This window comes from Anguilla rostrata, chromosome 8 (assembly GCF_018555375.3).
Source record: "Anguilla rostrata isolate EN2019 chromosome 8, ASM1855537v3, whole genome shotgun sequence".
In the NCBI taxonomy this organism is placed as follows: domain Eukaryota; kingdom Metazoa; phylum Chordata; class Actinopteri; order Anguilliformes; family Anguillidae; genus Anguilla; species Anguilla rostrata.
The window spans coordinates 46,217,315-46,240,795 of NC_057940.1; the positions used below are offsets into that span (position 1 = coordinate 46,217,315).

The window sequence follows — 23,481 nt, forward strand, 5'->3', positions numbered from 1 at the left end:
CATACTTTTCCGCACCTTTGGAATGAATTTACACTGTGCATCAAGTATAACCCTTTTGAACCTGCCCCACTTTTCATTCACAGTTCTGCAATCAAGAAGTTGCACCCTGTCTACCTTATTTAATTCTGATCGCATCTTTTTAAAGTTGGCATGCCTAAAATTTAAAATCCTGGATTTAGATGGGGCCCTCTTAGTTTGCCAAAATACATCAAACTTAATGGTCACTTATTGCATGACACTAGATCTAGAATTGAATTCCCTCTTGTAGGCTGTCTGACATACTGTGCTAAAAAAAAAAGGTCATTTATAACATCTAAAAATTCCTCCTCCATTTTTCCTTGTCCTGTCACCAATTCCCAATTAATACTGGGGTAATTGAAGTCGCCCATGATAATAGTCTCACCTCCCCTGCAAGCTTGTTTTATATTGTCAAAGAGCATTATATTTTCAAAGAGCACTACTGTCTGAAGCTGGCGGTCGGTAACACACTCCTATGTCAAGCCCCTTCTCATGTTCCCCTAATATGAGCTTAATCCAAATATCCTCACTAGGCATGAGCTGGTCAATTTCTGGAATTTCTAGCACATTAAGATTATCTTTTACATATAGAGCCACACCCCCACCTCTCTTACTGAATCTATCCTTCCTAATACGTTTATACCCTTCTATATTATATTCGTCCCCATCCTCTTCCCCCAGCCATGTCTCTGTAATTCCTACTATCAGCCTCAATTTCCAAAAATTTGTTTTTTATACTTCTAGTATTTAAACAAACACATTTCGGACTATTGCATGTCTCTGACCTTGGAGTGCAGCTCAGAACAGACCAACTAATTTTCAAGTGATTTACTAGCTGGACTCGTTTAGCCACCCTTGCTTTACTGGATCCGACACATTATCATAAATAGAGTGCTTGTCACTTCGGACAGTCAGTGTGACTGGCTGCTCCTACTGTAGTTGTGCCCATCTGTTGCTGCCTGCCTGCCTGCCTTTGACACTGTTGCTGGAAATAACAGTCTCCTGTTTTTCTCATCTAATGTTCGTTTATAACTTTGGAATGATGGTATTATTAAAACTTGGAGAAGCTAGTCTAATTTTTTAAGTTAGCATTGTGTCTCCCCATGTTAAGTCAATGGACATTTCGGCATCCAAATTTAGAATTGTTAAAAATAGTCTACAGCCATGGAAATATAAAAAGCATGCATGTCAAAATGACCAATGGAATAAGGGGCCTTGTGGCAGGATTTAAATGGGTTTAAATAAAGCTATATTAGCCCACAACAGTCTGAGCTTTTATGAAAATGTTATGGGGGTATCCACAACACAGCAATGGTGTAACATACTGTAGGTATACCAAAATTGGTAGTTAGCAAGCCCATGGCGATTGTAGTCCACCTGCCAAATGGCATTGAGATTGGTTGTGAAACGATGGAAATATCAAGGTTAAAATAATCGCTGTTCTACACGGGAGAGCTGACCAGCGAAAACAAATACTGTGCTCAGTGTAATACAAATACAGTGTAATACTTTGACTGACCAAATAACTGACTTGAGTGTTACACGTGTTGGTCCATGTTTGGTTTTTTTATTTTTTTAATTTGCCATCTCCAATCACATCTGAATTCCCCAACGTGTATGTATGTATGTGAACTAAGCATGCTCATATATGCCCCCTGCTGCCAGCTTGGGAAAGTGAAGACACCTTGTGGTTCTCCTCCAATTACACGGTGCCAGCCAGCTGCTTCTTTTTACACTGCAGCCACAAGCCACACTGTCCCAATCATAGAGAACCAATCACATGCATGTGCAGAGAGCAAGCCATGGGTACCCAGACTGCCAACTCAAAGTCAATTATGTGCTGCCCCTGCAGGGCTGGCTTTCACGGTCAACAATGGCAAGGGCTTTTTTGTTTTTCCTGAAACTGTTGGTAGATGGTTGTACACAATGTCATGTCAAGGTAAAGGTCTTGTCTCAGTTACAAAGAAACATCTTAATATCCTTTTTAAAAAAGAATCTGCCATTTTATTTAACAACAATTTTACATATGAAGTCCATTTAAGGTCTGTCACAGACTATGGAACTCCTAAGAATTTATTACATTTAACCTTCATTTCTGTAACTTGACTGAGCATAATTTTGATGATTACAACACCCACAATTATTGATCCCCACACTGAAGTCAATCATGAAAAAAATCATCTTCATCAAGCAAATGCATCTAATTAATTTTGTGAGATTATATTTGCGAAATTAGTAGTGCTTGATCAATAAATTTGTATCAAAGCATCATTCATTCAGTTGTTGAATAATGTGCCAGAGGAGAGAATAAACCATTCACACATGAGTACCGGCACCTGCTATATGTCGTCTGCCTTTTTTTTTTTTTTTTTTTTTTTTGAAGAGTATGGCACAAACTGACTGCATTTCTTTAATGAGGCAATTTTTTTAAAATTCTAAAAATACAGGTATTATAAGCCCAGCTATTTAGGAAAAGTCATGGAAGGAGGAGGGTACTGCATTTGTAGTGTCGGAGTAATTTAAATTTTGAAGTCCGAATGGCCAATGGCATCGGCTGTGGCCTTATAGTGTTAAGCAGCAAAGCCCAGAAATGCAGGTCTGGACAGCATCCTCATTTAAATGATTTGAGCACGTTCACTGCAATTTTGTTTCACAAATGTAGGAGTCTAGAGATAAAGGTGCATCCTTGGGGGATTACCCTCATTGTGATGTTCTGTGCAAGGACCCACACGCAGACCAGGGAAATCCAAAAAACGTTGTCTTTATTCAGTCCGAGGTTCGAAGCCAGGTAATCAGAGAGAGGACGGTGCCGAATCGAGTTTCCAAAAGAATAGTGAAAAAACAGGCAAAAAATCAAAAACCAGGAGATCAGAATGGCGAAGGTACAAAGGGACAGGCAAAAGAGAAGTCAAGGCAAAGCTAAGGTCAAACCAGAAGCAAACAAAACCAAAAGGGGCAGGCAAACTCGAAGTCGTACAAAGGGGTGTCGCAGGAATCTCGATAGACAAAGGCTTACTAACAATCGGCACAATGAATTCGATCAACGTTCTGACACTGAACAGGTGGAAAAGACTGACATTTATACACTGGGGAAGATAACAATCAAGGAGGGGTTAAGTGAGTGAGGGAGGAGTAACAAACAACATCCAGGTGAAGAACATTAGGAAAACTAATTCAATGACAGGGGACTGACAAAACGCGGACTGGAATCACATAGACAACAATGATAATAAACGGCCTGGGTGAAGCAGGTAAAACACGTGCAGAGAGGGAGAGATGCAGTCAGAGCAAGAGACAGGTGCAGGCAATTGCAGAACTCAGCGTTAGAGCAGGCTAGAAAGAAAAGGGGCGGAGCTACAGCGCCGCATGGAAAAGGGGAGACTGGTTAATGTATTAGTATAGTGATCTAAACTATCAAAAACCCAAAACTAGTGTGTGTTAATCCATTAGTAATATTCACATGTTAGTATATTAGTGAGGTTAGTACTTTACAATCTATACATTAGTAGGGATTAGTAGAAATTAGTAAAACTAGAAATAAGCAGGAAGTAAGTAAAGCGAGACTGGAAAGAAGGGGGGAAACCACGAAAACCCGGAACCACCCGAATAGTGAAATCACACAAGTACAGGGGAGTGAAGCAGCTCAGGGAACACAGACACAGAGACAGTACTGGGGAGACAAGTGACCGGGAATACAGACTACAACACTCATTGAAAAATTCAAATGACCATTACATCATCAATAAAGAGGAGTGAACCTGTTCCTTTATATTTCACAGATGGGTTGGGGGTGGGCAGGGGTGCTTTCTTGGGCTGTTACTCTCCAGTCTCCTTTCCTTTGGTAAAGGTTTGTTTTTGTCTAATCTGTCCAGAAAACCTTAGTGCAGAACTCATCCATGTATTTTTATTTATGAATTTGAATCTGGCAATTTGATTTTTGCTGCTGATATTGGTTTGCAGCTTTCTGCCCTCAAAGTTTTCTGCATATGATGGCTTGTGATATTTTCAGCCGAGCGCTAAGGATTCTCCGGAGCAGTATTTGGCCAAGTACTCAGACCTACAATGCTGTCAGTTGGTGACATTTATTGCTGACGCCAGTCAGGAGCTTGTGTGTTTACTGGTGAAAAATGCCACCAAAGAAATATCAATGTAAGAATAGTGTTTGCAAATATGCAACTGTTGGAACTTCATATTTATTCATATGGTTGCATCATGATGGCATGGTTAATTTTGAACAAGTATTACTAGTTTGAATAGTAGTGTGACTACAATTAATTATTTTAAATGGGGACCTCGGAACAAAAAGTGTTCCCACATAGGCACCTAATACATACTTGCACATGATATGCAAAATTAAGTTCCACATCACAGTACGTCACCAAAGTGTAAGTAACCAAGCACACTTAGCCAAGTGTGGAGAAATGGAATGCCCAACAGAGAAGGGGCACACAACAGATTGCAGGGATACCAATCATGTTTTGATCATGTGTTCACCTCGTGAGTATGGCGCAGACTTGAACAAAGTTTTTTCTTTTGTTAGTGACAATGCAACTTATATGGCATCCAAATCTGTATTCCAGGATCTTAATGTCAAATTCTGTTCATTTCACTTCTGAGGCACACATTATTACTTTGGTTAGTGAGCTGTGGAAAGGAGACTTCCTTCAAGTTGATAAGTTTGAGAGCAACATCAAATAAGTCTTCAAGCATTATTCCAGTTGCAAAATCTGCAATCAGCAAAGCATTTCAGAAATCACTGAGAAAGCAATGGGGAGAAGGGAAAAGTGCACTTCCACCTGAACCAGCGATTACAGATTAAAGATGCAACTAGATTTCAAGCTGCATAGTACCACGCAACTCATCTGGAGTTTCATGCAGAGTTTGTCAAACAGGAGCTGGCACAGACACCAAACACAGTGAGTGACAGGACTTTACAATTCATTTCCAAAAATGCCCCTAAACTGATGGAGCTGATCACTTGAATCTCAACAAGTTAACCCTGCCAGCTGCCTGCCATGCCTTGTCAGTTGCAAGCCTGCCAGCTTGTGCCATACAGCCACTACAGATGATTCAGAATGCCGCTGCCCGACTCATCTACAACCAAATTCTCCCACATCACTCCTCTGCAGGGATCACTCCACTGGCTACCGGTCGTCGCCAGGATCCGGTTCAAAGCCCTGCCCCTTGCCTACACTGCTGCCAACAGGACAGCCCCCATCTACTTGCAGGACATGACTCGATTCTATGTGCTGTGCCCGTCTGCCTGAACCACGTCCGCGGCTCTCCTTGTAACCCGCTCCCACCTCCCAAGGATCACAGAGCTTCACCCTAGCTCCCCAGTGGTGAACGAACTCCCTCTCCTTCTCCGAACCCCCTCACTACCTGTCTCCTGCCTAAACTCTTCTTCAACAACCACTAACCACCACCACCTGTATATTTCACCTTTAAACTCCCCCTCCATGACACTTGTTACATGTTGCCCCACCCCAGCACTTTTTGGTAATTTGTATTTTTCCTAATACTGTAGCTTATTCTTCTAGTTGGCTTTGCAGAGGTTAGGTCAGAATAGTGTTCACTGTGTGAACTGTGTTCTTGGCTAGAAATAGTTGTACAAAATAAGTATTGTACTTTACTGAACCTGTGTTTAGCAGTTGTCTATGACCATGAAATGCACTTTTTGTACGTCGCTTTGGATAAAAGCGTCTGCCAAATAAATGTCATGTAATGTAATGTAACCCACTAAGCCTACAACAGGGTCAGGCCCGGTTCTAGAGTTTTTTGCGCCCTGGGCAAGATTACATTTTGACGCCCCCCACCCAACCCTGTTTCCATAGAACCCAAAATACATGACTCTCTAAACAATACCGATAGTAACCTAGCTAACGTTGGCTATATATAGGCCTACAGCAAACTAGCTAGCTCCATGACGGATCTTTTAAATTAATCACTCAATCATACACATACGCTGTCAAATTAATTCCTTGATGCCATTGAAAGTGAAAGCAGTATTGACAGTTCTGTAGACTACGCATTTGCATAAATACAACCACTCATAGGCTTTATTACACAACCTGGGTTACTTCATTTCTATGTTATAAGCAAGTTACAAGCACAAGAGCCAAAGAGCAGACATTACTATGAAAACGTTATGAGGCGTTGCATTAATCACTCAATCATACAGCCATATATTCTGCTGGAGTGCATGTGATAAGAGAACACAGACGAGGTAGGAGCAAAAGTCAAAGAGAACGCCGTAGCTGTTTACTGTTAGCCACAAGACTCAGCATTTCAATAATAACACATCCCAGTCGCTGTCTTTCTACGTCACTTAACAGGGACGGTCTTAAAAGGTAACGTACGGTACTTGCAAACATGACGGTAACAGTGAATTATGTAACACAGTATAACATAACTGTGTGTGGCTGTTCGCCACACTGCATAATTAACCCCCTCAGTGCCAATGAAAGTGAAAGCAGGAACGTTATCGACAATCTGTTCTGTACACATTTGTAGCTACTGTAGCCTACTGAAATACAACATAGGATACATTACACAACTTATAGGCTTGGGCTAACGTAACGTTACTTCATTATGTGATATTACAAGCAAGGCTATTATGAGTCAAAGAGCAGACGTTATGAAATTAGAGTGTAAGATTCAGATTACAATGCCTAGCGATAAAACAAAATGCAGGAAATAAAAGTGTCTTACCTTTTAGTGAAAATTGACCCGTCTGGCTTTTCTCATAGCAAAGGTATGCACTGTGTCAGTTAGGTCCAGTTGACTTGCAAGTTCATGCTCAATTGATATTGTGGCCAGTCCATTCAGTCTCTGTTGATGCATTGTTGATCGCAGGTAGTTTTTTTATCAACTTTAGTTTGGAAAAGCTGCGTTCACCACTTGCGACAGTCATGGGAGCGTGAGAAGCACTCTCAACGCAATAAATACATTGGGAAATATGTTTGACATGTCGTTCTTGCAGATGTATTGCAACACATCGATAGGTTTGGTTTGGGTCTGGACTCTTCAGCACAAAGCTCTGAGTTCATCAAACAATTCCTGTCCATCAATGTCCCATGTCCCACTGTTCATGCAGTGTAGTCTGTGTGGAACAGTCTGCCAGGTCATGTAGTAGAGGCAGAAACTTTGGGGGATTTTCAATACTAGGCTTGATATGGTGTTATATACTATCTAGTCAGTAGGTAATCATAGCACTAATTTAGTCAGGAAAATAGCGAGCATTGTTGAATGGCCTGTTCTTGTCATTATGTTATGTTAATGTTATGTAAATGAAAGTAGTCATTACTCCATTGTGGTAAATCCTTTGTATGTAATGACTGCTTGAAGTCTGTGACCGATAGACATGACCTGGTGCTGAGTATCTTCTATGGTGATGCCCTGCCAGATCTGTTCCGCAGCTATCTTAGCATCTGCTTGTTTCAGGGAATAATCACTTAAAATTTTCTCTTCATGTGAAAAGCAAGTCCAGTTGGATTCAGATTTGGTGAATGATGTGACCAGTCAAATATTTTCCAGTTGTTAAATTTGAAAAACTAATTTGTTGCATTAGCGGTATGTTTCATTTTACTTGATTAAATTCAGTTTTAATTATATAGCATTTTTTTTTTTACAGAGAACTGTCAGAAACACGCTTTACAGAGTAGCAAGGCAAGAAACAGAGCCAAAAGAGCAAACAGAGCAAACACAAGGCCAGCTTGACACTTGACATTAAACTACATAGCATTTCAGCTCCTTAAAAGCAAACTTGACACTAGACACTAAGCTCCATAGCCAGCCCAGACATCTGCATTTAATTTCAGAAACCTGTGATTATACATTACCATTTAGCAGGATATAGGACCAAATCAATGGTTAACTATGGGGATTGACTAAAGAGGTACGTTTTAAGCCTACACTTAAAGACAGAGAGTGTGTCTGAAGCCTGTACATACACAGGGAGATTGTTCCATAAGACTGGAGCTCTATGAGAGAAGGCTTTACCACCCATTGTAATTTTAGATATACAGAGAATTTTCACATAACCTGCATCTTGTGAACGAAGTAATCTTGGAGGAGAGTAAGGAATAAGTAACTCACTAAGATAATAAGGGACTAAAATGTAAAGCTTTATACTTGTATTGAACTCTAGATTTGACAGGCAGCCAGCGAAGAGGTTTAAGCGCTTAGTTATACTAAGGACCCTAGCAGCTGTATTCTGTACAAGTTGGGGACAATAAAATGTTACAGTAATCAAACCGAGAGGATTCAAATGCATGAACCATTTTCTCAAAATCCTTTAGGGACAACAACTTCCTTAATTTAGATGGAAGAAAGCCACTATTATGATATTATTCATGTGGGCCTGAAAGGAGAGATCTGAATTAAAAGTTACGCCAAGGTTTTTAACAACTGCTTTGGAGGAGACAGAAAAGCCATTTATATTTAAGGAAAACTGGAGGAACTTATAAGAGATTTGGGAGCTACTACCAGCATCTCAGTTTTATCAGAATTGAACATGAGGAAACTTTGGTTCATCCAAGCCTTTATGTATTTAAGATAGGCCTCTAACTTAGCTAGTGGATCAACTTTGCCTGATTTAAAAGATATATACATAATGTTGCATGTCATCTGCATAGCAATGATAGTTAACACCATGGCTGCTTAGGACATCCCCAAGAGCGAGCATGTACAAGGCAAAGGACTCAACACTAATTCTTGTGGTACTCCAGAGTGTACCCTAGAATACTCAGGGAGGACTTATTGTTTACCCCAACACCCTGAGATCTGTCATCGAGATAGGATTTAAAACACATAAGGGCTTGCCCAGTGACACAAACTGATTTTTATAACGTATGGAGGAGGATATGGTGGTCTGTTTTATCTAAGGCAGCACTTACATCAAGCAGGACAAGAACAGAGATACAGCCACAATCAAGGGAGAGAAACAGATCATTCGAATTTCAGGCAAGGGCTGTCTCAGTACTATGATGTTTCCGAAAACCAGACTGAAACCTCTCATACACTTGTTATCCTGTAAGAAAGAAAAGAGTTGTTGTGCTACACATTTCTCAGGAATCTTTGATAAAAATTAGAGATTTGAAATTAGTCAGTAGTTAGCCAGGTCTGTCTGATACAAATTTGATCACTTGAGCAGTGGCTGGATTTTTGCCTTAAAAGATATGGGAACACAGATAACAGTGAAGAGTTAATTATATGAAGAATTGATTTGCCAAGAATAGGCAATAGCTCCTTCAGTAGTTTTGTGGGTATTGGGTCAAGAGTGCAAGTGGTTGATTTGGAAGAAGCCCCTGCTTCCCAAATTGCTGAAACCTGCATGCTATTAAATAGGTTAACCTAGTTGTAAAATTTAAAGACTGAGGTGAATCAACTGGCTCCTAATGGGTGAAAGTGGACAGCTGACCACTAAAAAGAACCATGTGGAAGACAATGAAGAATTTAAAGAAAATAATAACATGCCAAACCTGCACTGTGCTAATAAGTTTAGGAAAATTTTAAAGAAATCAAACATTTCACTAACCGAGTTAGGAACCTATCAATTATCCTCAGTCTTTCATTTGATAAAAACACGTTTTAATGTAATTGTTTGCAATATAGCTCAATATATCACAAAATGAACATGGAAATTTTATTCTTCATGGGATGCATAGCTATAATTGACATAATGTGGTTTATGAGAGTAAATACAGAGAGAGAGAGAGAGAGAGAGAGTAAATACAGTAATCCCTCTAAAGCAGTGGTGTCAAACTCGTTGCCATGGAGGGCCGTGTGTATGCAGGTTTTCATTCCAGCCTCAGATCTTGATTATATAATTAGTTAAATTATTTGCTGAATTAGGGATGCAGGTTTGAGCACAATGGTGACCCGACGTCTATGGTGACCCGCATTGTCTAAATAAAAATTTTCTTATATTCTGTGCTTCAATGCAGTTAAACGCATATGGCTGAATGAGTAATTTCAATGCAGTTAAACGCATATGGCTGAATGAGTAATTGGACTCAATTAAGGCAGCATTAATTGGTTGGAATGAAAACCTGCATACACACGGCCCTCCATGGCAACGAGTTTGACACCACTGCTCTAAAGCATGAAATGCAGCAAGGTAAGAAAAATTATGAGCTTGTTAAAATTCTTGGATTGCAGTTGTGGTTGGAACGATAACCAGCATACACAGGGGCCTCTAGGACCGAGTTTGAGAACCACTGCTCTTTGTGGCATTTAAAGAACACTCCTATCAAGATGAGCTTTAGACTATACTAACAATTTAGAGAGCATTCTGCAATCGGAACCAGGGCAATGTGATCCTGACGTACATCCAGGAAATATGGAAAATCTCAAGATAAATGCAGTGTTAGGCTCAATCCTGACGGCACGCTGAACTTGACCCAAAGTGTTTAATTTATGGGTGAATTTCTTGTTTTTATTATATTTTGTTTATTTTCTATCTGAATAAACTAGAGATCTGATGGTTTGGGGTCAGCGTCCTACTAAGCGAAATGATACATTGGACGCTGTCTTACATTTTGGCCTAAATTAGTCACCTTAAATGGAAACTATTTTTATGTTTTGACTATTTGACATACATGCCTGAAGCAATGATCAGTCACCTTAATCATGCAAAAAATATTAACTGAGTGATTTCATATCAGCAGTTTCATTCAATCGATAAAATGCATTACAATGTACAATATTATGGAGGTGACAGCAAGAGGTTGTTGCTTCTGCTGTTGCAGCTGGATTTGATTACATGTGTCATTTTCTTTTTCTGCAGTAAATGAAGGAGGGATTAAACAGGCCTCCAATTCTTGCCCAGATCCAGGGGAACCAGAAAATGGGAAACGCTTAGGCTCAGACTTCAGGTAAACCCCTATGGACTGTTGAGTGACCGCTGCTAGCTTTTCCCTCGTAACGTTCATTCAATCAACGTCACAAATACTTTTTCCCCAGTTTATTATGCTGATTACTACAATATTCTGTACACATGCCAGAAACAAAATCCCTTATTATGTGGTTATTGTATTATTATTTTTGTAAAATTCAGCTGCAAGGCTTTTACCAAATCAAATAAAATCTAATATAACACATATTCTGGCCTCACTACACTGGCTTCCAGTTCCTTTTAGAATTTATTTAAAATTTTACTTAACAATTGTTAAGAAAAGCTTAGGTCTAGCTCCAGAATACAGTGTAGATCTCTTAAAATAATTCACTCCACCCTGCTCCCTTAGATCTTCAGCAAATATGTGGCTGGGGCTGCAATTTGATAATATAATTAGCCATGTTTTATCAGGGCCTCTGACTATTCCTTTTACTCTTATTTAAACACCCATTTAACTACTTAACATATAATATTGTTTTATTCAGTGTTTATTGGCTTGATTTGATGTATTACCTACAACTACTTAAAACACAAGTGCTAATGTTTGCAATAAGCAGAGGTGGCAAAATAAGCATGAAGGGAAAATAAATAATGATGATACATTATTTTGTATCATCATTTAAACTTAATTATTTAGAGAAATTCAGTGCATTCGATTTTGATATATCAGATATATTGTAGCATTAGATTTTTCTAAAATTGCTGTTTTTGTTTGATGGTTCTTTCGTCAAAGTTGTAGTCTCTAATTGACTATGTAATCATAGGGCTGTAGCTAGGTAAGCTGTTTATCTTAGTTGACTTAGTTATTGCACTCGTGCCTACTCAACTATTGCTTGTATTATTTGCATAGACTGCTTTGTTGCTGTTTTTGTTTGTGTTAATCAGATTAACCTACAGGGTCCAAGTTAAACTACACGGTTGTTCCCTGCACTTGGAAATTGTACTTCCCTCTAGGGTTTTCAACACGCCTGGTTATGCTTATACACTTTGTTGTACATCACTCTGGATAAGAGCGTCTGCCAAATGCCTGTAATGTAATGTAATGTAAAGTTCATACATTTACCTCTTATACATAGAATCTCTTGTTGAGAAATTTTGGCATTCCTAGTCACAGCAATGCATACTTCTTTATTTTCTGGCTGCATTATCTGCGTGTTTGCTAGTTTCCATTATCTCTTTTTGCCAGAATAACATTTAAACTGATAAGAGCGCTTGTGGATGGCAGGCAGTGGGGGAAATTAAAACATTTGGACATCATGAATTGCTGATATTAGGCAAGGGTGGTAGTGTAACAGAGGGTGGTATATTGCAGGAACTACAATAATAATAATAATAATAATAATAATAATAATAATAATAATAATAAAAGAAGATGGCCCTGGGTTCAAATCCTGGCTGGCCTTTCTGTGTGGAGTTTGCATGTTATGCATGTGTCCGTGTGGGTTTACTCCAGTTTCCTCCAACAGTCCAAAGACATGCAGGTAGGATAATTGGAGACTCGTAATTTCCCATAGGTATGAGTGCCTAAGTGAATGGTGTGTGCGCCCTGCGATAGATTGGTGACCCGTCCGGGGTGTATTCCTGCCTCTCACCCAATGCATGCTGGGATAGGCTCCAGCAGCCCCTGCGATCCTGATTTAAAAAAATGGATATAGATAATGGATAGATGGATAATAAAAGAGCTTTATGTATATTGGGGAAATTGGAATTTAAAAATATATATGTATTGACGCTGCATGGCTAAAAGTATATGTGTCCAACATCTCATCCAAAATTATGGGCATTATTATGAAGTTGGTCCAACCTTTGCTGCTATAACAACCTCCACTCTTCTACTAGATGTTGGAGCATTGTTGTACAGATTTGCTTCCGTTCAACCAGAAGAGCTTTAGTGAGGATGGGCACTGATTGGGTTATTTGGCGTGGCTCGCAGTTAAGTTTTCAGTTGACCCCAAAGTTGCTGGATGGGTTGAGGTCGGGGCTCTGTACAGGCCAGTGAAGTTCTTCCTCAGTGTTCTTAACAAAACCATTTCCACCTCACTGTGTGCCTGGGGGCATTGTCATGCTGAAACAGGGAATATGCCATATATATATATATATATATATACACAGTGTAAACCACTTATAGTGATCACGGTTACAGTGATCAACCGCTTATATGGCTGAAAAAGCGCGGGATGGAATCATTCCTATACGAACGCTGTTTAAATAATTTGGTTATTGTAATCAAGTAGTCCGCATAAAGTGTTCATTTTGGGTCTTTTCATACATGTGAAATTTAAAAATATATATTTTAAAACTAAGGTAATTCAGGAAATTAAATTTAAATTACAGTAAGCCTATTATTTTTTTTACTTACTCCCATGATACTGAGCGGCACAAGGTTAACACAGTTAACGTGCCTGTCGATAACCCGTCTACCGTCAGCTTACCTGAGTACGCTAATGGGGCACACCATTGAAATGACAGGAAAAAAGAAAATCATTTTCTCTTAATGAAAAACATAGTTTCCTTGAAGCTTATGACAAACTGGCAAAAACAATCAACGAGATGCTGCGGCGAAACTTGCTGTTCCTCAGGCTACCCTGTGTAGTCTACTCAAACAAGGGATCAATCGACAATTTTGTGTAATGACTGTTATATTCCAGGTGGCGCAGAGCCGACACACAAAGCAGAGGTAATGTTTTTTTGTTGTTGACTAAGATTAGAACATTTTATGAATACGTTTGTTTGAAACTCTCTGCTACCAGTTCGGCATTGATAGCCTACAGTCAACGTTTATTCCAATACAGTAGTAGGCTAATGCCGCTACATTGTTACCTCTGTTTGTTACACAGCACTGTAGCTACATTAGGCTACTTTGTTTCTTTTTCGTGTCGAATTCACCAGTCAAAAGTAACATGCTTAGCCTACTTTCATTTTCAGGCCTACTGTTAAAAATTAAAAATGCACTTAAGCCACCGCTAAATGATGTTGCTGTAGGCTAGTCTATTTCTATACGGTACAGTATTCCTGTTTTAAGGGTTTGAAACAGCTGATATTTTGTACAACAGCCAATGCTACTGTTTTTCAGTCAATGAAATGCAGTAAAATAGAGAAGCTGTTGGTTTCATTACATTATATTCATGTAATAAATGTACAAATGTCAATTAGATGGTTATCCGCCAAAAAAAAAAAAAAGACTGTGGTTATAGTAATCCTCATCTTATACTGATCATTTTGGCCTGGACGGATGTGATCACTATAAACGGTTTCCACTGTATACATATGGCATATTTGTTGTATAGAATAGCAGGAAACTAAATCCACCTGCTATACAGTTAAGCTTTGTAAAGAATAATATTACATGATAACAGTAAGCCTTAGAATAACCCTACACATCATGGAAAATTTCATGATAATATTCAGATAAAATTCTGATCACACTTCAGTTGTAGAAATGATGCTTGCACTTTACAGCCCTGGATAAAGGAGTAATAATGTGATTTTTAAGAAAGGTGTACCTGCAATTACCTGAACTTCCCCCAAGGTCTCTGGGTGGCTATTTAGAGGTAAAGAGAAAAGCCACATTAATCAGGGTTGAAAAGCAGTTTTATTTAGGATCAATATTGTACTGTTGCTTTTGGGAGGCTGACTCTTCAAATGTTTGGTCTCTCCTCTCCATGTCAGCATTGGAGCCATGGCTCAGTTCACTTGCGATGAGGACCATGTGCTGCAAGGATCGAAAACCATCACCTGTCAGAGGGTGGCAGAGGTCTTTGCTGCTTGGAGTGATCACCGGCCGGTGTGTAAAGGTGAGCCCCCCCCCCCCCACTCTTCATCGAAAAAACATAAAACAGGAGGATCCCTGGGGTCCAACTGTTTTGCAGACCCTGCTTAAAAGCTGTAACAGTCGCCTCAGCCCGCTGATTTTTGGAAAACAAGGGAAAAAGCAATCACAGTGCATTGCCAAGAGAACATACATACATTTTTGCATGTAGCAGGTCTTTGTATCCAGAGAGACTAACAGAATAACAGAATACATTGTTACATACAACCAATTTATACAGCTGGATATTTCTCAGAAGCAATTCAGGTTAAATACCATATTCAAAGGTACAACAGCAGCACCTGGCTGGGAATCAAACCTGCAACTTTTGCCCTGTTCCCTAACCACCATACAGGCCCCTCCAAACGTATGGGTACAGTAGAGTGAAATATACAACCCATTGATATCACCAGTCCTTTGGTATCTTCTTTGGAAATGCCTTTCCTTCAGCTGCTTCCAGTTCATCTTTGTTTTGGAAAGTTTCTGTCTTCCGTGTCCTTTTCAGCAAGTGAAATGCATGCTCAATTGGATTTAAATCAGGTGACTGAATTGGCAAGTTCAAAACTTTCCACTTTTCCTATTGATGAATGCTTTGGTTGTGTATGGAGTGCATTTGGAGTTATTGTCTTGCTGCAGAATAAAGTGCCAGCCAATGATCTGTGTGTATACTTTCAAATGTATCCTGCTGCTGCCATCCTTTGTTACGTTATTAATAAAAATGAGTGAGCCTGTTCCAGGAGCAGCTATACATAGCCAAGCCATGACACTAACTACTCCACATTTCACAGATGAGAGGGAGCTGCTTTGGATCATAGTCCGTTCCTGTCTCCATGCTTTCAGCTTTCCATCGCTTTGACAAAGGTTCATTTTGATCTTGTCTGTCCATAAAAACCTCGCTTGTCTGTATGTTTTGGTGATTTCTAATATCGGCTTTCGATTCTTGCTGCTGATCAGAGGTTTGCATCTTGCAGTGTAGCCTCTATAATTGTGCTCTTAATGTTTTTTGTGTATGATGGCTTGTGATATTTTCATCCCTGTCCTCTGGAGACTGGTGGTGAGTAACCATTGTCTTAGGGGTTTTTTTCACAGCTCTTAGGATTCAGCTCTCATCAACTGCAGTTATCTTCCTTGGCTAACCTGTACAGTATTTTTTTTCACCAGTTCTTTCTGATTTCCAAGACTTTTCAAACTGCTGTATTTGATATACAGTAGTAGGGCTGGGGGATATACTTCAATAGTAATTATCAAATGCAACCACGGTCGTCGTGTGGTGTATTGTCTTTCTTTCAGTCTTTTTCTCTTTAAATATACATAATGCAGTAGTAAATAACAACGCTTCCGAGGCTACATGAAAAGCTTCTGGAAAAAGGCGTCACCACTGTTATCCATTGGGTGAACATAAAGCAGCCAGTCAGCAGCAAGACCTTGCAGCGTCCCTGTGATTAATGAAAACACATCAAATGATCACATGGACACTGTATGACCTGCTGCTGACTTGCTGTCTTATCAACACCCAATAGATAACAGTCGTTAAGTTTTTTTCTTCGGAAGCATTTCATCGGCCTCTGAAGCGTGGTTGTTTACTCACGCACCAGGTATAATCAAAGAGAAAAAGAGGAAAAGAAAAATACGCCAGGTAAGGACGAACATTATTGCATTCGATAATTATTGTTGTGGTATATCGCCCAGCCCAATGGCATACCCATTTTTGTGTTCTATCCTTAATGAATGCTACATTCCTCTCAGCTTACAGATTAGTTGTTTTTCATTCATTCCTCTGGTCTTCATGATGGTTTATGCGTTTTTACTCTAAATGCGATCTCCACAGATAAAAACAATGGCTACAACCAAGACAGTCATTGTTTGTTTATGTGAGAACCATCCATGCAAAATAAACATACAACAACAGTTAATACCTGTCATCTGTTAACTTACTTTTGCAAAGATAAAAATGTGGGATTCAACACAAAAATAGGTGTTTCTTAAACGGTAAAACATAGACACACATAAATACCATTAAAAAGCAAAAAAATAATAATAAAAGATGATTGTATTTTTGTATCCTATTCATCTTTGAATCTCAAATTCAAATGCCTTAATTAGCAAAAGTAACAAATTTCACACTATTGTCCCCGTACTACTGAAGGGCACTGCATTACACTACCACATACAGTGGTTACTGCTTTTGTTTGACGCAATTGCCTCTGTGGCGGATGTTCCGCCGGCCAGAGAGAAATGCTTGTGGGGTTCTGACAGTAGGGGGCAGCATAGTGTAATTTTTCCTCATAAGAACAGCTTCCACCATTCTGAATTGTACTTGATGTCACACCATGTTGCATTCCGGGGTGATTTGCTATCATAGGATGAAAGCTTAGCTCTGTGATTTTAACCCCTTAGTGCGAAGCCCCTAGTGGTCGGCACGCCAGCTTGCCAAGATTGCTGAACTCAGACATTCAGTGTACTGCAACCAAAGTATGAGTTAAAACAGAAACGCTTTGTTTTCATTTCATTAGTAGATGACATGACAACTATGCCGAATACGGAGTTTCGCAGCGCCTCCATTGTCACTGTGGTTGTTCATTTAACAAGCACCCCCTCCCTGCAGTCTCATCTGCAACTACACTCATGACATAATGTACAATATTGTCTATCTGGGCATTCATAAAAATATTCATTCACCACTCAAAAATCATATTTCGTCATAGCAACAAGATGAACCCGACAATAGCCCTAAGATATGCCAATTCAGCAGTGAAAACGCTGCTGACTGAATAACGAAATAAACGAGACAAAGTTTTCAAAAATGATACCATGTCATTCTACAGTCAATATCTGGGACTAAATATTGAATAAATATAAATATACCTTGGTTTAAGCGTATAGATGTCCCTTTTGAGACTGAGTGGTCATATATTGCCTTGGACAATCCGTTTGTGAAATATATGCGTATTTGTGACACCTGGGTACCTTCCAAAATAGCTGTGCGTAATACCACACGTGTTGTTTATGGCATTGTCGCCCTTTTTAGTACATTCTGGCTTGATTGACAATTCAATTATTCAGTAGGTGAGAGTATAAGCTTTCTAATGATGTATAACATGTCTAATTTTTCTTTTGGAATATCATTTTATAGGTCAGCATAACCAAAGGTTTTCTCATCATCGCATTCACTTACGCATTCACTCTGTGATAGCAGTAAAAGACGCTGCATCTGACAAAACGCTGTCAATTCTTTTTTGTAATTTCTTGGAAAATACTATTATTGAGGACTTCTGGGTCCATATGTTTGCTGATAGACCTAGCTGACATTGTTTTCTGGAGTAAGACAGAAGCGAATAGAACAGAATCATTGATATACTGTCTCTGTCTCCATCTACTGAACATAGATAAGATTTGATCATTGCTATGTAAGTATTACTGCTGAAAATATTTCGGTTATATACGTTATTTTTGAAATTGAGTGTCTTGAAATTGGTTGGTGGTATTCTATAATGAGGATATTTCACACTGTAATGTAAGCGTTCGTTCGTGTTAAGATAACATTAGTATTGGGAAAAAATAAAGGCCTAATTCCGGGTGTTATTGGGCTGGTATCAGCATAGAAGTCATTAAGATATTTTTATGGATCCAGTAACTCTTTTTGTCATATGGCAACATTTTGCAACATAAAAGTCGTAAGACCCTAATACGGACGTCAAACCCGTTTTGGCGATTTTTCAGAAAACATATTTTGACTGTTTATTTTTAGTGGTACTCAAATAACAACATATAAATACCTAACTTGTCAGAAAATAATGGCTTCTTTAATACGATTTATTATCCGCTTCCCTCTTCCTGTGTAATCACTCTAGTTGCAGGGGGAGGTGACACTTTCTGCTGTATTCAGTGGCATTCCACGCACAAACATTAAAACAAAATTGGCATATGGTCTCACTTTAACAGGTCATTTGACTTTCTTTACGAGCATTTGTGCATGCACCTAATGCTGTACCGAAGTCAATTGGGACATTATAAAAAATCAAACCTCATTGAAGGTATTATTACACATTTTTGTTATAATAAAAAATCGCTGTGAAATGTTTTATATGTTATTCGGTTGTTATGTATTCATGCTTTCATATATTTAGGTGTCCTAAAATGTTAAGCTGCCAGCGTCCTGAGGAATTCTAGAGCAAGCAATATAATTTTAAGCAATATAATTTTTAAAAAACGAAAAGAAAAGAGAAAAAAAAGGTGATTGCTATCTTATTCAAAATAACCCCAGATGGGATTTTTTATTAATGAATAAACTGCCCCCAGATTTCTACATTCATATTTTTCTACATTTGACCCCTGGGGTGCTGTAACCACCGGACTATTCTCCCTTGAGAAAACAGAAATTTGAACATAACACCATGAACTTTAAAATCGAGAGCAAGTTCAGTTTATGTAATTGTATTAATTAATTAATATCAGTCTGCAACACGAGTAACCAATTGATTCTCGTTTTTTGATTTCTGTTTTTAAAATGAACATCGAACACCCATTCATTTCTTGCGTTTTAATTCCTGTTCCTGAAATGGAAAATGATTGACCAAAAAGTACACGGATCCTTTCCCCCCAATGATAGTTATTACATCCCGAGGATAGCAAAAAAAAAATAACCCTAATTTTAAACGTTGTATTAAAGGAAACAACTGTTATTTTCTGGAAAATCAGCTATTTATATATTGTTATTTGATTATAATGCAGCATTTATGCCATTACGGATTAAAAATAAAATGTCAAACTTTGTTTTCATAAAAATCGCCAAAACAGGTTTAACCTCCCAAGGGATATGCAATTGGTAAGAGACAGATTCATTTCAGCTTTAATTCACTATATCAGAATTCCAGTGGGTCAAAAGTTTACATACAGCAAGTTGACTGTCTCTTAAAACATTCTGGAAGATTCCATAAATTGATGTACTGACTTTTTAGAAGCTTCTGATTGGCTAATTGTCATAATTAGAAGTTAATTGGGAAATAATTGGCACCTGTGACTGTATTTAAGGGCCTACCTTTAGAGCCACTGCCTTTTTTCCTGTGATACCATGAGAAAATCCAAGTAACTCACAAAGACCTCAGAAAAAAAAATTGTGGACCTCCATAAGTCTATTTCCTCCTTAGGAGCAATTTCCAAACAACTGAAGATACCATGAGCATTTGTACAATCTATTGTATGCAAATATAAAAATCTTGGGACCGCACAGACAATGCATTGTTCAAGAAGAAGGCACAAATTAACTTAATTCCCAGGGCTGAACGAAATTTGGTCCAGAAGGTTCAACTAAACCCCAAGACAACAACAAAGGAACTGGTGAAGGAGTCATCACATAACAAAGTATCTACATCCACCATTAAGAGAATCCTACATCACCATGGCATAAAAAAGCCACAATGAAGTTTGCAGGTGATCACCAGGACGAAGACACCAGGACGGAGAAGTGTTCTCTGGTCAGATGAAACCAAAATTGAACTGTTTGGCCATAATGATCAGCGCTATGTATGGAGAGAAAGGGTGAGGCTTTTAATCCGAAGAACTCCATCCCAACTATGAAGCATGTTGTGGGGGTGTTTTGCTGGAAAAGGGACTGGTGCACTTCAGAAAATAGATGGCATCATGAGGAGGATATTAGAAATACTGAAGCAACACCTCAAGACACCAGCTAGAAAGTTAAATCTTGGGCGCAACTGGGTCTTCCAGCAGGACAGTAATCCTGAGCATACCTCCTAAATTGTAACAAAATGGATTAAAGACAACAAAGTGAAAGTATTGGAGTGGCCATCACAAAGCCCTGACCTGAATCCCATTGAAAATCTGTGGACAGAACTGAAAAAGCGTGTCCGAGCAAGGAGGCTAACAAACCTGACTTACACCAGTTCTGTCAGGTGGAATGGACAAAAATTCCAGCAAAGTATTGCAATAAGCTTGTGGAAGGCTACCCCAAGCGTTTGATTTAAGTTGAGCAATAAAAAGGCAATGCGACCAAATACTTACAAAGTGTATGTAAACTTTTGACTTGCTGAAAATCTGATGTAGTACATAAAAGATAAAATAAATCTGTCTCTTAGCTATTATTTTGAAATGACCGCTTATGGAAATAAACTAGTTGCTCTAATTGGGTAATTGAGGACATGTATGGTAACATGAAATGTGTGGAGTTGTAAAAAAAAATTGAGTTTGAATGTCTTTATCCTAGGTGTATGCAAACTTTTGGCCTCAACTGTATCAGTGGTCCTGTCCCTGCATCTATTGAATGCAGGGGACCGGACCATTTAACTTGTGCATGCTAATATTTTCAGGAATGCAACCATATCCATGTTCCTAAAAATGTTGGTTTGTTAGACATTGATGCAAAAGCCTATGTTTGCTTGTTCCATTGTCTTATTAGACAGCCATGATTCTAAACATTTTTTTTCATTGCTTAAGTGAACAATGGAAATGAAAATGTTACAATATTTCAAGCTGGCAGTTTAATTGTAAGTAATTAGGGACTGAAATGGAGTTTGAGCAACTAGAGTGACTCATATTTACTGACTTGCTGTTTTATACTGAGGGACTAGAACGAGTTTATTCCTCTGGAACTTTCTTACTCATTGATTAAGCTTGCACCTCTACTTGTTTTCTTAAAATGCACTGACATTGTTATCTCAACAAAATCCATATTCAGGTCTGATATCAATTAAGTTGGTTCCTGTTATGTGCACAGAGCCAGTCCCTCTGATTACTCTGATTAGACTGCTGCATTCATTGCATGTCTGAAACGTCCAAGCTTTGTGACATGTTGATTTTCATCATTTTTTACATTTTTGCATCTGAAAAACTTGCATGCTCAGTCAGATCCAAAACCCCTCACATTTTCTTTGAGGGTTATTGTTGTTTTATTTCTCAATAAATATTTACCAAACACTGTTCTGGGATCAGAATGTTCTCCCATGTAAATCTAGTCAATTAGATCATTTTCTCCTCCAACATGATTTATTCTTATGTCTACATTATGGATATACCTTCCTTGTTTACATCATACATCGAGAATCTCATACCAACAACTGTCATGGACTAACCTCTGTGTGATGACATAGCCTCTCCTCCTGATGTGGGAGGATTATACACAGAGTTCCTCTTTCTTCTTCTCATCCCTGCATTGTTGTTGGTAAGACGTATGAATTTGTTCTCAGATTTAGTCAGATATCAACCTTGCAACTGTGGTCAGAGCTTCGGTTTCACCATCCTCTAAAGTCTGCAGCAGTTACCACTTAAGGTTGCCCATAGTGATTACTGTTTCCGAAGTTTATTTGCTACCTGGCATTTGTGTATTCAAAAGGTTCGGTTGGTAGCCTCAAAGTGCTTTGTCTGTTTGTTTTCATTTTGAATTGGCTTGGCATTCTTAGTTGATTAGATCTCTATTGCCGTCTGATGAGTGTTTGTGCTCCTCTCATGCCACGTTCATTTTCTGTTCATTTGAGCTGGGAGTAGGTTCATTCCCACGGGTTTATTTGCGATTAGTTATTATTCATATTATAAACATCTGGGCTGTATATATTAGAGATGGGGATTTTCAGTTAATTCACAGATAAAGTGATCACATAATGTGCTTGATTCCAAATTAATTGATTGCATTTTTAGAGAGTATCTTGGTGAGGTGGCACCATTGATTGTATAGAAAATGCGTCCGTGCATAGCAGCAAACATCACATCAAGTTTTTCCATCATAATAAAGTCTTAATGCTTTGCCTATTGTGTCAGTAAACACAAACAGTCACAGTGTCAGATATACTTGGGACCAGATTTCCTAAGGGTTTGCAACTGCTTTGCCTACACAATAGCGGTTGCTGCAAGGTCGTAATATCTACATTGTATTTACTAAATTGTCACAATTGGTCAAAATCGGTATTAGGATGTATTTTGTGGAGATCTGCGACTTTCCTTTTTGATGCATAGGTAAATGTGTTCATGCATATGTATACCTGGAGTGAACATGCTAAAACAAGGTGAAGATTATGTAAATTAGGCCAATTAAGTATTCCATCTAATTTACAAAAGCATGCTTTAATTGTGGCTCCCCTCTTTACTTGAGAATTTTTAGAACTCCTGCAAGCAAGCGATAATTTACGCTTATATAGCCTATAGCTCATACACAGACTGTTGGGTTGTACACACTTCCTCTGCAGTCAGATCAGTTTCCCTTGTGAGTTGAATGGGGTGGTGATGATGAATGATGATGCATAACACTCCGGAAAGGAGATGGATTTAAAGTATGTTTCACACATTTCTACTAATCACTTCTCATTTATTTTTTACTGAAAGGACACAAGACTTCTGTTGAGGTCATCAGCTAACAGTTAGTATGAAAATGTAAACAATTGTTTTGAATTTAAACAATTGCTCTGCATGCATATGCATTCAGTAGGGTATATAATGAATTGTCAATAGCCAACAGTTTTACCTTCAGAAGCTCTGTGGCATCTGTGTACTCCTTCTACCCCCACGACTTGCCCCTTTTACTACCTGTCGGTAATATTCTTTCCTTAGTTGGAGCACTACCTGTGTTTTGTTTGCAAAAGTTCATGAATCACCATTCTGAATTGGTACACATTGGTCTGACTCGATACAGTGGAAATTTATAAGAGCCAGCAAGCGAAAAGTTACAATATCAAACTTGCAACTATGTCAGCATGATGTCCATGAATGACCATAGAGTGTAGCTAGTCTAGTTACGACTTGACTACATTTAACC

General features: G+C 38.7%; 1 protein-coding gene across 6 annotated transcripts in view; it reads left to right on the forward strand.

The window, feature by feature from the left end:
- Positions 1-23,481, forward strand: part of csmd3b (CUB and Sushi multiple domains 3b) — a 919,486-nt gene that overhangs the window by 307,207 nt on the left and 588,798 nt on the right. For all 6 annotated transcript variants that reach the window (XM_064348440.1, XM_064348441.1, XM_064348442.1 and 3 more), the window contains 2 exons: positions 10,808-10,895; positions 14,585-14,709. In XM_064348440.1, the coding sequence (XP_064204510.1) occupies positions 10,808-10,895; positions 14,585-14,709 (213 nt within the window). The remainder of the gene's footprint in view (positions 1-10,807; positions 10,896-14,584; positions 14,710-23,481) is intronic.